Consider the following 17,934-nt stretch of genomic DNA (forward strand, 5'->3'; position numbering starts at 1 on the left):
GAGATCAGCTGTTGCTTCGCCAGGTATCTCTACCTGAAAATACATGACCTAAGTGATTGATAGTTGGTATACAGCAGTCATAAAAGTATGCCTTATTTACTTTGAAGAACTACAAAATAGTGATTTTCTCAGACAGCATAGGCAGCAGCTCTATAGAGATGAGATGATGACTTGGAATGAAATAATAGTCATCAAATAAAACAAATATAATATACACAACAACTGAAATATTTTATTTAAGTGAATAAATGATGGTTAATAATTGATAAACAGTAATGGACAGCCACTACCATCATGGGACTTTTATTAATTGTTTTATTCTGTGTTGTTACAGCATTCAACCCACATAATGCACTGTGCATTTCGTTTTTTATTTTTTAACCGAACCAAAACAACCTCAAAAAGCACTTATCGCTCAGCACTAGTCTCTATGCACACTCACAGGACCCTACACACTCACGCACTCCAACACACACTTCATTTGCTCACACACACACACACACACACACACACACACACACACACTCACACATAACATGCACACACATTTATACTGACTCCACACAAACACACACACACACACACACACACACACACACACACATTCATCAAATACGCTGCTGCTACTCTGTATCATATCTCTGATGCCTAGTCACCTTACCCTTATACATATCTACCTCTATCACTCCAGTATCCCTGCATATTGTAAATATGGTACTGGAAATGACCCTGTGTATATAGCATACTTACTTTCTTGTGTTCTTATTTCTATTTCTCATGTTTTTGTTCTACCTTATGTTATTTTTACTACATTGATATTGACTACTGCATCGTTGGGTTTAGAGCTTGCAAGAAAGTCATTTCACTGTACTTGTGCACGTGACATTAAAACGTGAAACTTACCACATGTAATGATTTGCTTGATATTGATAAAAATTAAGCCTGGTTTGTAATGTTGTAAGGTAGACCTAATGTACTTTTACATTTATATGAGGGTCAATCGTTCATTTTTGATAGGATAACGTTACTTGATGAAGACATGCTTTTAGCAACTCTGTGCTTTTATTTTGAAGCTAAAGTGTACTGAGAGTAGCCTACAGATGAGAAACTAAACCTTTTAATTGTCTGCACATGCTAGTGAATTATTGCATTATTCAAGAGTGGAATATGGTTTGGTTGCATTATTCAATAGCTTAGTGTATTATGTTTTAGAAGAAACGTTTCTGTCATTGTTGAATAGTTTGTGCTTACTGGCTAGTGGCTACTGTGATATTTACGGTCAATTAGAGCTGCTGACCAAGAATGTCGCGTTGCCAGCCACAATGAAAGGTAAGGTAAGGATGTAATGTGAGTTTAAAAGTAGAAATCTCTTTCGGCAATCTGCTCCTCAGACTCTCCTTCATATCTCTTAGTGGGAATAGGGCCTTAGAATATAAAAAGAGACACAATACTGCAACAAAGAAACACACCACCACTACCACCACAAACACCAACAAAAGAGAGCTAATTGTCTCCCCTAGGGAGGTGGTTATCAGTATAATTAAATGGCTCGATACTATGCAGCATACTGCTCCAACCAAACCTGCAAGTTGACTTTTACAATGGTATAGTTTGAGCATGCATTCCCCCAAACACCAAAACAGGCTGAAATCAAATCAAGCTTTTATACAGCACATTTCAGACATGGAATGCAACGTAATGTGCTTTACAGGAAAAAACAAATGATACCATTTGCTTCCTGGGCTGCACCTCATGATGGAAAATGCCAACAATTAAACCCTGCCTGTGCCATCCTATGCCATATAAATGACTTCCAGTCCAACAATACCCCAAAGGAGGGAAAAAGACCCTTGTAACACATTTGGGAAACCCAAATAAGCTCAGTTCTCCTCTACTGTATCTACGTTACAGAGGCAGACATTGCACCGCTTTATAAAACATTGTTTCAGACAAGTATGAGAAACGAGCAACACAATCCTCAAAATAGAGAATTAACATAACATATTTTTTTCAATCATTCATAATGATGAACTACAGCGTGTTCCAGGTACTGGTGTGCGGAGCAGCTGTGATGTGATTTCATGTTGCGCCAGACCTTCTGCTCCCTGCGAATGACATTCACTGAGGGGCTGAACTTAGCACATCCCATCTTTGATTACCCAACATCCCTTTTAACTTTGTTGGGAGCTGACGCTCGCCTCTTAATTAAGCTTTGAGGGAGCGGCCAGATCAAACCGAAAGGTGTCTTTTAACTTTTTTCATCCAACCACCTTTGAAACCAGGACGTTGCTGACTAGAAGAGAATAAATGGTTGACGGCTGTTAGTGTTTGTATCCATATGCAAAGAAAGCACCAAGCACTCGAATGAAGAGAAAAACAACATTGATTCACTTACAGGAAATGTTACGTGCATTACAATACTAGCTTTGAAGTCGCTCCGAATGTTCACTTAGACAAAGCAGCTATGATGTAATATAAACAGCAGACATTCTTACTAATAGGAGGGTTTATTTAGACTGCAAACTCCATTGTTAAGACGATATAGCAGCTACAAACACCGTTTGATTGATCATGCAACCCTCTGGTATCATCACCTGCTATATTATTTCACTACATGCAATATGTGTGAAGATGAGCCGTGGTTTGTGAGCATCTATTGAGAAAGATTATGCCAAGAAAATGGACATTTCTGATATGAAGGAGAACAGACTTCCGAAGGTTTCCAGTCACGCAATATGAGTCACCAAATCATGCACCAAATGCGCTTACTGTGAAACACTTTAAGACCTCCAGCATTTATCCAGCAGTATTATCAGCAGATTTTTGCTTTTATAATTTTAAAAGTCAGGAAGAAAGATATGCTAATGCAGACACAGAGCTGCCATCCTATCTGAGCGGTGTGGAACATAAATAAACCTTGGGGTGAGTCCAGTTTATGAGCAGCAGCCACACAAAACACACAGCAGCACCTATTCTCCACTGACTGTCTCAGTGGCAGACAGCGCTGCACGCGTTTGACAACATTCACTTCTTTCTCGTAAAGGTCAATTCTATTAAGAGACTTACCAACACTAATAAAATCCCATCCTCTCCAATCTCCTCCACCTGCAAAGGCCTACATCCATTCACATAGATAAGAAATTCTCACTTTAGCCAACTTTCTATTCATTTCTGTAGCAAAGGTTAATTGTGGCCATTTTGTGAAAACAGAGGTATGATTCATCAGAAAACACTGTCTGGGGGAGAGAGCAAGGACTCTGACATTTTAAGAAAACCTTTCACGCATTATTATTATTGTGTTGAAGATCCTGAGTATTGTGTAATCACATTTAGATTGGGTTTTTGAGGATGTGCTGTCCTCATTGTATAACCGTGCTGAATCGACAAGCAGGGGCACAGAACATGTAGGCTTACTGAGTATTGGAGTGTTGTGGAAAACATTGGACAATCAAACAGGTCAAACCAGGTGAAATGTAGCTGCCTATCACGGTGGACTGGGGGGTCCTATGGTATTGATGGCATTGCTGTACCTGCCAGGCTAGATACACACTGTTATTTTTGTAATGATGGAGACAGAGACAGAAGCTCATGCCTTGCTTTACTGTGGATTATACAACGGAATTAGGGATGCACTTTATTTTCGTCAACTGTCCAGCCATAATGAAAATGTTTACGTTCTAGATGAAAATAAGAAACTGTGTGACATTTTATCAGGTAACAATAATGTAAATGCCTACACCAAAGCCTGAACTTTCTTTGTGCCTAAATGTCCTTCCATCTTCTGTACTTCCGTTTTTGTTTATGCATACATGTGTATAGATGACCTAATGTATAATAACTGATACCAATAATGTATAGATGATGTCATGTATTGTAGATAAGCCAAAGGAAATACTTTACCATGTTTTGACTATGACTGCATTTAGTGTCTCAAAACTGTAGCTATTTTAGTTGTTTTTAAAATCTGTATTTTGTATTGTCAACTATTGTGTCTTTGTGGAGTGACAATAACGTAAGATTATAGAGTAAGATGCCTTTAGATCAGGAGTGTGCATACCTTTTGGCTTGATGGCCACATCGGGATTTCGAAATTCAAAGGAGGGCCGCACAGATTTTTTGTGGACCGTTTTGTTTGTCAAAATCGATGCGTGGGCCAGAAAAAGGGCAGTTATTTGGAAATATATAGGTCCATTATAATTTCTACATACTTTCTATCTAGTTTTAGATGTTCAAAAGTGGCCTGGAGTTTATTTATTATTTTTCTTAAATAATTATTTTCCCTAAGATGCTATTATACAGGGCTTTTTCCTAACCAGGAAATCAGGGTGTTGTGCTTCTCCATACACCATGAAAAAATATCCACTTCCTTTTAATTTGTTGTCAATCACCTTATAATTAGGCCTAGTAATGAAAAGTTAGGCCTATGATATCATTTCCTGAGCAGATCGTACAGCCTATACTAATTTGCCCTATGGCCTTGTCTTTCAGTGGTTAACACAGGCCGAACAATCCTACGGATATTAGCTGAGGAACACAGATGGGGAAATGTTTAAGAATGATTACATAGTGCAAGCATAAACAGCTGAATATCATTGCTGGTTTTACCAGTGTCCTTGAGGCATAGATGAAATTAACTGTTAAGGGCTTTGCATTGCAACAAGGATAAACGTCTTGAATCCCCATTGAACTTCCAGTTATTTCATGGGTCTTCCGGGCAGTGCACCTTTGCCATTCCTCCCAAGCATGACATCTGCACCACAGGCAGAGGCTATATTTAGGCCTGAGTGGGATCACTGCAGACGAACACACAGACGAGTTTCCATAATAATCTCCAGCTAACACACAATCACACGTTAATACACACTAGCTCTTCCTAAAATACCACCCTATCCCTGGATCCCTGGTTAGATGTTAGCATACAGACATCCCCACATGCTGCTCTCCCCATGTTGAAAACGGCCATATCTAGTGAAAGGGGAGAAGCTACGCACACAGATGGAGGCCATTCCGCTCCTTACAGTAGGCTATATGGAGGAACCACAGAGGAACCTATAATCAGAGGGCTAACATCACATCTGGCCATCTAAAAACACATCACACAACGTATAAAAGTCAAAATAGCAGCTGGGTCGGGCAGAGCTTGGCTCAGTCTTAAATGTTACAGTTCCACTCTCTTTTTGTTTGTCATTTTTACAGGGGAAAAGCTATTTTAATGTCCTAACGGAAGAGACAAAAAGCTATATGCAATGATAAAATATGTTGGTTTATAGCTCTAGCCTAGGCCTGTACTTTAAAGATGATTGAGAACCTAACTCTCATGTGAAAATTGGTGGCTCCAGCTTAATTTAAGCTTATAAGCAGCACCCCATCAGGACTGTGGTCAAGTCCATCTCAATTCAAATCAATTTAGGAAAATTTACTGACACAGTTATGGGCAAAGTTTCTTGAATAACATTTTGAAATTGACTGTGATTGAAAAGGAATTCTTTCGAATGCTGTCATTTTGGTTTAGTCTCGAGTCAGTGCACGTGAGAGTGCATTTATGTTCTGGAAAGATTAGCCTGAACATATCTCAGAAAGAGAATTCATGTGACTGTAAAACTGTGCACATTTAGACTCAATACATTTTTATTTTACAGATTTACCTGCCATGCCATTTACCTCAAACACTGAACACTATATCACTGAAGGTATACTCAGAATTTTGGGTACTGTGGGAATTTCTCAGTGTTCTATACATTAATGTAATTGTGTGGATGGGAAAATTCATACATTCCATGTGTCTGCGATGCTTAAGGGAGTTTACTCAAATAGGGCATGGACAACTGAAATTTAAACAAAAGGTACAGTATGCATCCACTCCGAAGGCATTTCTCTGGTTATAGAAAGGGAAGGTTAAATCATATGATGTGCTTTGTTAGTCATGTATTCAGAATTGAGACATTTTATGGTAATAAGCAGCAATGATAGATACAGAATGCACCTTTCAATATCTAATAGAAATTATCCATCTACTGTATGGTAAAGCATATTGAGACAATCTCAATTGTTCTTGCTATAAAGAACTATAAACAGAGCCTGAATTTCCATTAGAAATATTTTGATATAATGAAGCCAAAAATCACACACATTCATCAACAACCATAAGCCTTTCAATCTAGCCTGAAGTACGAAGCAATGTACCGATGTTAGTTTTCACTTGACACTAGCCAGGATTGGCAGCACTGATATAGTCTTTGCTCCTGAGGATGCCAGTTCTCCAAGCCAGATTAAACCAGGTTACTGTTCACTAGTGAGGAGATAACCTGATCCCCACCATTTATGTTCAGCGAGCCTAGCAGGGTGACTGGCAGAGGACATGATAGGGGGGCTTCTCTCACACGGAAGGGGGAGACGGAATGGGGAGACAGGAGGGGGAGAGAGGAGGGGGAGACAGGATGGGGAGAGCTTGGATGCAGCCTCCCTATTCTGCCCTTCCTCACTCCAGAGCAGCAGCAGACATCAATAACTCCTTAACCAGGGTGCGCCAGACGCCCTGACAAAGGCATGTAGCCTCCTCCCAAGCTTGCTGTGGCGGCCAGCAGTTTTTGCAGGCGGATAAACACAGCCCCAAGGAGGGCGGCGGGGCAGTGGATGTGGTCCTGGCCCCCCCAAAAATCTAATGGGCCACGGCCATGGATAATGAGCCACACTGCTCTAGAGAACAGCATTCCGCTAGCTGGCCAGGCACAAAGGAGGGTATTAAATCGACCGCTCTCGACACACAACAATGCGCCCATCATATTCTGCCCAATTAGGCTGCAAAGGGAGAAGGGGACTCTACGTACCCAAAAATAATACACCACAACTAAACTGAAAAAGAAAGCAGAAAATACACCACCACCACCATAGCATGCGGTGTATAATAAAGGGCTATTTATTATGCTGTGATTGCCATGTTTGTCTTTACTCACATGTAGGCAGGAGAGAGCGGCGAGGACCTGGATGTCTTAAGAACTGGCACTGGGAATTTCCAGCTGACAGGAGAACCGCTTTTCCATTTTAACGGCATTTTGTTGTCACCAGCACGGAGCTACAGCGCTAACAACGGCAAAGAGCATTTCCACGAACAGGCTTCCAGCGAGGGCTTCCATCCCACTCTGCCCATCCGGATCAGAGGGAGGGAGAGCAGCAACTACAGCAGTAGAGTGGTACAGGCAGCAGCAGTGCAGGCTACACACAGGCTTATGACACTAGTGGCAGCAGTGAGAAGAAGCCAATGGATCGGATCTCCTGTGCCTACTAGGCCAGCTCACAGTCATCTCCTGTCAGAAGGGGAAAAGCTCTCCCGTCCTGTCACCCTTTGAGGCTGTGTCGACTCTAGCCCAGCAGCTCAACAACAGTGACACCTTGTTAAAGGAGCGGCGACTGCAGTGCTGGGCTTGTTATAGGGAGAGGTGGAGGGAGGAGTAGAGGGAGGGAGGAGTAGAGAAAGGAATGAAAAAAACAGCTAGCATCTCCCCACCCTCATGGAGCAGTGCCTAACATACCACTAGTTTATACTGGGATATAAAAAGGAAATAAATAACATTTGGAATTTCTAACCACCAATTTCTTCGAGAAATCCATTAAATCTATTAAGCTTTACATCATCAATTTATAACTAGTAACAAAACATCTACCGAAACCAGGTTTCCAGCCAAGCTTTTTATGCGAGTAAAGTACATATCAGATAAAACATGTCATGACAGGCCTGATGGAAACAACAAAAAATGTGGTAAACTTTCCAAATGTTGACAAAACAAAATACGCTAGACAAGATGGGATCTTTTTGTGTCGGTAAAATTAATTATGCGAGAAATGTCAGTGAAAATGCTTTAATGCGCAAATATTTATATAATAACCATCATAACGAAGTAAACTTGGAGTCACGCGATGAAATATGTTGTCCTCCCACTACGACTCGTCGGGAAAGCATGCAGTTTATTAGGCTACAAATTAAATAAATGATGATTAACTTCACAGGGTGGTGAAAGTGCAAGGTGATGAGCTTTCCAATAAATATTGAGGGTCTTATTCTGGTGACATGATAATCGATGCTTCACTGCCGTTTGACAAATAAAAATAATCTCTCTCTTTTGTCCATAATAATGTCATCATGAAAGCTAAAGGTGGGCTCTAGCCAACAGCGCACAGATAGCGCTGTTGGCTAGAACACACGTGCCAATACAAGAGTGGGCACACTCGCTATATAACGCAAACATTTTTGTGAGAAAACCATCAGCAGAGTTAAAATGCGATGTTTTTTTTATGCGGTACGTGGGAATTATCACGCACAGGAACACAGAGTGTGCAGTCAACCTTGGCCTTGCCCGAGGCAGCCAGCTGATCAAGATGGAACACTAAAACGCCTCTCCTCAACCTCCTCAGATCAACATCCACCCAAGTGCTTAGAGCAAAATAAAACCAAGAATAGAGCGCCGTGCAGCTCATTTCCACGATTACAGTTCCTCTTGTCCAAAGAGCTCTGAAAGCCCTGTCAAGAAGTCTAAAGCAATGTCATGTCCTGTGTGCTACTTCCTTTTGGCAAGCCCTCTCTTTAGCCCTTTGTTTCAACACACTTCTCAAATCTCTTCTACTCACATCGTCGTGAAAAATGACCCCTTGGAGCTGTGTCCAGCCTCAACCAAGCTGGGACCCCTATTGTCACTCCTCTCCTGTTTTCTCACTCTATAACTTTAGGGAATGTCCTCCAACCTGCCCTTAACTCCTCCCTCTAGGTTGACTTACTATCTTGTCCCATAACTAGGGAGAATATCACAAGAAGAACCACTGCAGGTATTTTCACAGGAGCCATGTCCCATCTTGGGCCACTTATTCACTGTGGAGTTCATTCAACAGACGACACAGCCAGGTCTGTCAGGCAGGGTGGTCATGTGCTCGGTCTCGGTCTGTGGTTTCAAAGGATGGCAGGGAGAATCTTTTTATGGGTGCACAGACAAAGGAAACCAGGGGATTAAAAAGCCTTTTGTTAGATGAGTGGGGATGGTGCTGAGCCAAAGCATGGTTGACTATGTTCATTCTTACCTGCACTGTCTCCATACACAAACCAATTAATAACAGAGAGCGAACAAACACACCAAGCCTGCCTCTGGATCAGAAAACTGAGCTCTGTGTGCAGGTTATAGTGAACTGCACTACAGCCTGTATCTAGGGTGCTTAAGATGTAACTCTTTATTTAGATGCATACCTACATCCAATTGGAGAGGAGAGGGCAAACATCTAAACATGGTACTGGGTCTGTCATGACACCAGATAGTCTTTTTAAATGTGCAACTCTACATTTAGGACTAAGTTAATTAGGCCAATGCAATTTCACAATCATTGTAATGTTTCATCACGAAACGTATACCTTTTTTCAAAAACAGAATGTCATCCGAACATCTATTGAAGAAACTGCATCATTCCCCAGTATGAAAAATGTATGCACTCACTAACTGTAAATCGCTCTGGATAAGACTAAGACTAAAATGTAAAAATGTAAAATGTATTATTACCACCACAAAGCAATTGTTTGACTTCTGCCCTGCAAGCCACAACTGAGCAGCATTATAAAGCACAAGACAGGCTGGGAACAACGAGGGGAGGAGGCAGCACTGATAGCCTAATCCTCCATAACCAAACTCAGCTATTAGAGTAAAGCCTGACAATGGCTGCATTTATCAGAGCCATGATGAGCATCGATCTGTGGGCTTCTTTCAGAGGCGATTAGGGCCGCCGAGCGAGAGAGCGTGCGAGAGAGAGCGAGCGGCAGACTCCTGAGCTCTGCAGACACCCCAACCCAACAGCCCTGGAAGACAGGCCAAAAGGCAGGAACACGCCCTCACGGTGCTGGAGCTGGAACACTGCTGTACTCTCTCAGAGTCTCACTATACCACGCACCCCATCACTGTTCTAGCAGGAACACACTGAACTAAAAAGAACACATACACCATATTAAAGGAAGTGTTGACCATCCACACACTTGCTTGTCCATAAGATTGTTTTGCATTGCTTTTTGTGCACCTTGCCTTTGTCAGACATTTGTACTGTTCAGTAGGTGTGTGTACACGCCTGTATGAGCATCAGAGGAACAGACAAGACGACCCTCAAGATTCTGACTCCAGAACAGACAAACGTATACCATCTACTGGATGCAGAGGGAACTGTGCCCGTCTAAATACCATACACACCCTCAAGCAGCTGGTTGCACATGCTGTCACCACCACACAGTGTGGTTCCTCATCCCATCTTTTACATTTTAGTCATTTAGCAGACACTCTTATCCAGAGCGACTTACAGTAGTGAGTGCATACATTTTTTCTACTGGTCCCCAGTGGGAATCGAACCCACAACCATGGTCGTTACAAGCGCCATGCTCTACCAACAGCCAAATGGGTTAATCTCATCTGACAGTCTATCCAGCTGTCACAGGAATGAAAAAACATTGATGACACCAAAGTGCAGCGACCAGAGAGCACAGCAGATCAAATTGATCAAAAGCTGAAAAACCAAAATGTCAGTTATAAGTGATTTAGAATCTCTCTCCCTCAACAACAACACTCTGCTGTCTACATTTGGATAGATCCAACTGAGAAGAACCATGTAAAAAACTAAAGCAAAGGCCCTAAACGTCATTGATCAGAAAATATCCTGCATTTGTCATTATCAAAGCATTTCTGGGGTGAGAAATAATTCTGCTGAAAGTGCTAGTTGAGAGAAACTCACCCAGCGTAGAAAATCTCAAAGACTGTGAGGTAGTGAAAGCAGAAAAGGGGCGTTAGCCTGGCATCAGAGGGATCGGGTGATGAAAGCAGAGGCCCAGCAGGTGCTGAAGACTGAGGAGGTCTGCTGAGGGGTGCAGCAGCAGGAAGCATAGAACCAAGCTAAATGAGCCTACCTCTACCCCAGGAACACACTATGAATGCCTTCTCACATTCTCTGTTTTGGAACATCTCCGTCTTTTTTGTCATGATCCACTTTTAGCCAAACAATACAAACTCTGGCTAGGCCCAAATAAAACAAGCTATGGAGTAGTAAAATAGTACTGGTACTAGTATTAGGCTTAACTGGTTAGTGTTTCACTGATTGTTTTACCTTTCACATTAACGGTCAATGAGATTTATCTGTCTTAAATATATTTTAAGTGGGATGTAGGGATGTTAACGGTTAACCGTTAGTCGTCTAAAATAAATTTGACCAGTCATGCTTATCAGGTTAATTTGCATAATTAAATTGGTGTCAGAATTCCAAAATTCTCGTTAGTCATAAAACAGGAGTCGACTGGAATTATGATTTAGCCGAAAACAGTAATGTACAGTGAGGGAGTTTATTGAGTTAGAAAGTAGCTTTCTTACGTCAACTAATGGCTGTCTCTAGTCAGTGAGCCACGAGCAAGAATGAGCGGAGACTCGTTGCTAGGTTACTCACAGACGCAGGCTGCAGGGAGCAATGGGGGAGAGAGGAGCAGCACGAAGCAACTAACACGAACTAGCAACCAAAAAGGTTTCACAGCATTTCTCTCCTGTTCTACTGGTTTTCATATCAACTTTCTTTCGTTGTCCAGAAGCCAAAGGCACAATCCTAGTCATATTAACAACTCATCCTAGTTGTGGCATATTTACTTTTTCCCTCTTACTACGTTTCTTAACGGATATCTTCATCTCTGTCACATGAAACGGCTCGCATCAGGTGCGTCTTTTAGAACAGCGTTTTCCCGTGAATCCCATTTTCGCAAATGTTTGAAAATTATATATTACATTGATTGACTGCGGTACAGTAGTTGCATGTTCAATAATATGAGACGATAGGCTTGCTATTGTCACATGTTTAATTAAAAATGTCCATTCCTTGTACCCATGCATTGCTAATTTTCCCCCAACATCGGACACCCCATAACTTCGGACACCAGCGGTTGGAGGACCAAATCACCCCGAGCTCAAAATTGAAATGGACTGGAAAATAGTTTTGCGACTAAATACACCCTTCTAGCTAGCTGACCACCGATTGTCTTTACAATTTATATTTTAAAAAAGTAATATATAAACATTTTGTGGGACACACTGTTTATTGTAAAATTCGACTGCGCGACAGACCACACATCATTTAACATCCAACTTTTAACCCCTGAAATATAGCTAACGGATTTGCTAATGTTGCTAGCTTACAGTACTACGATGGACACCTTCTTCACTTCTTATGAGAAGCACTTGGAGGAGAGTGGGTTGAGGGAGAAACCAAGACAAATCTATAACTTTAATGCAGGGAAACTTAAATGCGTTTTACCTAATTTCTACCAGCATGTTAAATGTGCAACCAGAGGATAAAAAACTCTAGACCACCTTTACTCCACACACAGAGACGCGTACAAAGCTCTCCCTCGCCCTCCTTTTGGCAAATCTGACCATGACTCTATCCTCCTGATTCCTGCTTATAAGCAAAATCTAAAGCAGGAAGCACCAGTGACTCGGTTAATAAAAAAAGTGGTCAGATGACACAGATGCTAAGCTACAGACTGTTTTGCTAGCACAGACTGGAACATGTTCTGGGATTCTTCAGATAGCATTGAGAAGTTCACCACATCAGTCACTGGCTTCATCAATAAGTGCATCGATGACGTCGTCCCCACAGTGACTGTACGTACATACCCCAACCAGAAGCCATGGATTACAGGCAACATCCGCACTGAGCTAAAGTGTAGAGCTGCCGCTTTCAAGGAGCGGGACTCTAACCCGGACACTTATAAGAAATCCCGCTATGCCCTTCGACAAACCATCAAACAGGCAAACAGTCACTAAGATTGAATTGTACTACACTGGCTCTGACGCTCGTCGGATGTGGCAGGGCTTGAAAACTATTACAGACTACAAAGGGAAGCACAGCCGCGAGCTGCCCAGTGACACAAGCCTACCAGAGGAGCTAAACCACTTCTATGCTCGCGTCGAGGTAAGCAACACTGAAGCATGCATGAGAGCACCAGCTGTTCAGGATGACTATGTGATCACGCTCTCCGTAGCCGATGTGAGTAATACTTTTAAGCAGGTCAACATTCACAAGGCCGCAGGGCCAGACAGATTACAAGGACGTGTACTCCGAGCATGTGCTGACCAACTGGCAAGTGTCTTCACTGACATTTTCAACTTGTCCCTGACTGAATCTGTAATACCAACATGTTTCAAGCAGACCACCATAGTCCCCGTGCCCAAGGACACTAAGATAACCTGCCTAAATGACTACTGACCCGTAGCACTGACGTCTGTAGCCATGAAGTGCTTTGAGAGGCTGGTCATGGCTCACATCAACACCATTATCCCAGAAACCCTAGACCCACTCCAATTTGCATACCACCCCAACATATCCACAGATTATGCAATCTCTATTGCACTCCACACTGCCCTTTCCCACCTGGACAAGAGGAACACTTAGTGATGAGAATGCTATTAATTGACTACAGCGCAGCATTCAACACCATAGTGCCCTCAAAGCTCATCACTAAGCTAAAGGATCCTGGGACTAAACACCTCCCTCTGCAACTGGATCCTGGACTTCCTGACGGGCCGCCCCCAGGTGGTAAGGGTAGGTAACAACACATCTGCCACGCTGATCCTCAACACGGGGGCCCCTCAGGGGTGCGTGCTCAGTCCCCTCCTGTACTCCCTGTTCACCCATGACTGCATGGCCAGGCACGACTCCAACACCATCATTAAGTTTGCCGACGACACAACAGTGGTAGGCCTGATCACCGACAACGATGAGACTGCCTATAGGGAGGAGGTCAGAGACCTGGCCGTGTGGTGCCAGGATAACAACCTCTCCCTCAACGTGACCAAGACAAAGGAGATGATTGTGGACTACAAGGAAAAAAAGAGGACTGAGCACGCCCCCATTCTCATCGACGGGGCTGTAGTGAAACAGGTTGAGAGCTTCAAGTTCTTTGGTGTCCACATCACTAACAAACTATCATGGTCCAAACACACCAAGACAGTCGTGAAGAGGGTACGACAAAGCCTATTCCCCCACAGGAGACTGAAAAGATTTGGCATGGGTCCTCAGATCCTCAAAAAGTTCTACAGCTGCACCATCGAGAGCATCCTGACTCGTTGCATCACCGCCTGGTATGGCAACTGCTCGGCCTCCGACCGCAAGGCACTACAGAGGGTAGTGCGTATGGCCCAGTACATAACTGGGGCCAAGCTTCCTGCCATCCAAGACCTCTATACCAGGCGGTGTCAGAGGAAGGCCCTCAAAATTGTCCAAGACTCCAGCCACCCTAGTCATAGACTGTTCTCTCTGCTACCGCACGGCAAGTGATACCGGAGCGCCAAGTCTAGGTTCAAAAGGCTTCTCAACAGCTTCTACCCCCAAGCCATAAGACTCCTGAACAGCTAATCATGGCTACCCAGAATATTTGCACTGCCCCCCCACCCCCACCCCATCTTTTTACGCTGCAGCTACTCTGTTAATTATTTATGCAGTGTCACTTTAACTCTACCCACATGTACATATTACCTCAACTAGCCGGTGCCCCCGCACATTGACTCTGCACCGGTACCCCCCTGTATATAGCCTCCCTACTGTTATTTTATTTTACTTCTGCTATTTTTTTCTCAACACTTTTTTGTTGTTTTTTATTTTACTTTTATATAAAAAAATTAATGCATTGTTGGTTAAGGGCTGTAAGTAAGCATTTCACGGTAATGTCTACACCTGTTGTATTCGGCGCATGTGGAAAATAAAATTGGATTCGATTTGAACTGCGATGAGTGTGGGTTAACTTGCGACCAGAGCAGGCTACCCTGTACCAGCAGGCTCCGGGGACCAAGGAGCACACCACAGTGCTGGCCTGCTTCAACGCAGCTGGGGAGGACGTCCCCCCGTTTATCATCTACCGCAATTGTTTCCCCAGCGGCCACTACACACTGGGAGGCCCCCCCAAGCCTTATATGGACGTCTAACAGTGGCTACATTGACAGGGACCTGTTCAGGAAGTGGTTTCAGCACTTCGTTAAGCATGCAGTGAAGGAGCGCCCTCTCCTTCTCCTCTTCGATGGGCACAAGAGCCACATGGACCCGGAGGTGCTCGCGGAGGCACTAAGGGAGGGTGTTATACTTCTTTGTTTCCTGCAGCCACAGGACGTGGCATACTTTGGCCCTTTAAAGGCTGATTTCTCCAAGATAGCTGGAGACCTCAGACATTTTGACTACTCCTACATGGTGCTCAACCCCACCATTACAAACACCAGCTCCTCCAAGCCATCGTCAGCAGTTTTGTCCACCACCACGACGATGCACACCAGCCCCCCTGTCTGTCACCACCGAAGCGGCCTCCTCTGGACCAACTGCCTCCTCCACCTCCCCTGGTCACGCCACCATAGCAGCCTCTTCTGGTGTCCCTGCCCCCTGCAATTCGAATACAGCCACCTCCACAGGTAAACGTTAAATTATAAGGGGGGAAAAAAAGTATACTGTTTGTTGTGTTTTATAAAACTGCTGTGTTTAAAAAATAAAAATCTCTCTTTACATATCTACAGTCCATAGCACCAGCCCATAAGGCATGTCCACCTCCTCCAAAACTTCTGCAGCTTCCTCCAGAGGTATTGATGTAAAAAAGTTGAAAATGGTTTTCATGAAACATGCTCTGTCCAACACTACCTTTTCTCTCAACTGCAGCACAGAAAAGGAAGAGAAAAGCTCCACCGGCCACCTCTGCCAGGCCACCCACGGCAACACACTCAGGTACTTCATAATCTGTTTGTTTTTCTCTCTCTCAGTTGTATCAATTACTATTGTTGCTATAGTACTTCTATATTTGCAAACTATGTTAATCAATTTGATTGTTTTTTGTTTTTCAAATAAAAGAAGACACCACCTGCTGTGATCCGCCTGCAAGCTCCCCTCAGGAGTGTAGGTCCGAGGTGCCATGTGTGTGCTATGACTACTGCCAGCACTGGTTCCCACTCCAGAGGTGGCGGTGGAGCTGGATTTTTATTGTGATTTCTGTGACAATATAGCTAATGGAGGTTGAGATTTAATTGTTTGTTTTGTTTTCATATGCAATTATTACATCTAAAATGTTACGTCTAAATGTATATATTTTTTCAACCCATCTTGTATATTTCTTCCCTTACTTTCCAAGTGCATCTCTGCAACACAAACTCCTACACAGTGTTTTCACTGTTTATGTCAATGCACATCACTGAAATTAAAGTTTTATTTGATGTAAATTATAGGAGGAGGGCGCACCAGGCTACGCAATGAAAAGTTGATGGGCAAGTCTATTTTTTTCAACCGGAAGGCTAGCCAACTAGTCAACTATCTAGTAAACACTTCGGAGACAAGGTTGGTGTCTCTTTTTTGAACAAAATTAAATAGATATATCTTGTAATTGAACAAAATAGTAAGGTGGCCAATAATTGGGGACTGTATGCCGATAATACGGGATGTATTTTTTTAGCTTAACCGCTTATCATAAAGCTGATAATAGTAGTATTTCCACTGAAATGTCAAACATGCTAATTGCTAACCCGTTAGCCAACATATTTACGACACCAATAATCCCAAAAACGTTTCGATCACAGGATAACACTGTTGAAGGTAATGTATTTCTTAAACGCTGTTGAATATGCCGATAATACTGGGTTCCACGCTAGTATTTTCTGTTGGTCATGTCATTCTACGGTTTGGAACAAATTTAACCATAGCAAAATTGACCAAAATTTGCATCGCAAGTGAGATGAGATTAGCCTCATCTGCATAATCACTACTAGAGGCCTCTACTTTGGACAGCCTCAGTCAGAGTATAAAGCATACGGACATAGGCTAGGTCACAGGGATCAATTCTGGGCAACACATTACATAAAATAACTGACAAATTAACAACACCCATCATCACACCTTATGTGGTTGAGGACAGAAGGAAGTGTCTGCTTTAGAAAATACACTTTTACCCCAGTGTTACAGGGTTGAATAGACACTGGATTTAGGTCCTTGAAAGTTCATATGTGGGCAGCAGAAACACCGCATAAGGATGTAGATTTGCCCATTGGCGTGCATTAATGCAACAGATGGAAGCTGGTGAAAAACAGCTTAGCGAACATGGGGGAACAAACCTGGCCAACGGCACACTTTCCCGTGAGCTGGCTATTAAGAGAGCGTCTAGAAGAGTCAACAGTCCGTCTCAATAGAAGGTTTGCAGCAGTCTAGTGTTTGCTGGCAAAAAACTGTGGCGTCAGGAGTATCAACTTGCCAAGTGATACACTGAAATGTTTCCCCCTTTTTGGTACATTGTTACTACCTCAATCAAGACATAGAATGTACATTAGAGTGATGCTACTTACATCCAAAAGACACTTTGCTCAGCACAGCATGAAAAAGAGAAATTTAACGCCTCAACTCCCACAACATATCCCTCTAAAACCCAGTCATGGAGCTAACAAGCTGGTGTATGATTTATTCATTACCATAGCATTCAAAAATAGTGATGCTATAGAGCTGAAACTACTGTTGGTTGGGAGGGGGAATGATGACAAACCCATTATGTCGTTGTCAATAATAATTGGCAATCTGTGTATTTGATTAAGCCATCAACCCCCCCACCAGCTTGTAGCCTTTCCTCTCGCTTCACTACACCACATAGTACAGTCCAGAGGCATGCTCTCTGGTCAAAGACTGCCATTGCCTAGCAACCACTTTCTTGATGCTCGTTAGGAGGCGGCTAGCTGCGTGACAGCAGAGGGACATGCTGTTCCAGCAGACTAACTACTGCTTAGCTTAAGAAGACAATATAAATAAGGAAAGACAAACTTTACAAAAGGGAAACAATAAATCTACATGCCTGAAGCACTGCCCTTAATATCTGTTGTTGTGTTTATGATAATGAAAATGACTGGAGGCAGGATTAGGTTAGACGTAACAACA

At 42.9% G+C, this 17,934-nt stretch overlaps 1 protein-coding gene across 6 annotated transcripts in view; it reads right to left on the minus strand.

Annotated features, from left to right (window-relative positions):
- Positions 1-17,934, minus strand: part of LOC121579517 (kelch-like protein 13) — a 98,800-nt gene that overhangs the window by 58,127 nt on the left and 22,739 nt on the right. The window contains exon 1 of one of the 6 annotated variants that reach the window (XM_045224439.1): positions 6,954-7,421. The exons of 4 other annotated variants lie outside the window; for them this stretch is intronic. In XM_045224439.1, coding sequence (XP_045080374.1) covers positions 6,954-7,051 — 98 coding nt within the window. In that variant the 5' untranslated portion in view covers positions 7,052-7,421. Of the gene's footprint in view, positions 1-6,953; positions 7,422-17,934 lie in introns of those variants that run through there. One more of the 6 variants, XM_045224441.1, reaches the window with a different exon arrangement.

Source organism: Coregonus clupeaformis, chromosome 13 (genome assembly GCF_020615455.1).
Source record: "Coregonus clupeaformis isolate EN_2021a chromosome 13, ASM2061545v1, whole genome shotgun sequence".
NCBI lineage: Eukaryota > Metazoa > Chordata > Actinopteri > Salmoniformes > Salmonidae > Coregonus > Coregonus clupeaformis.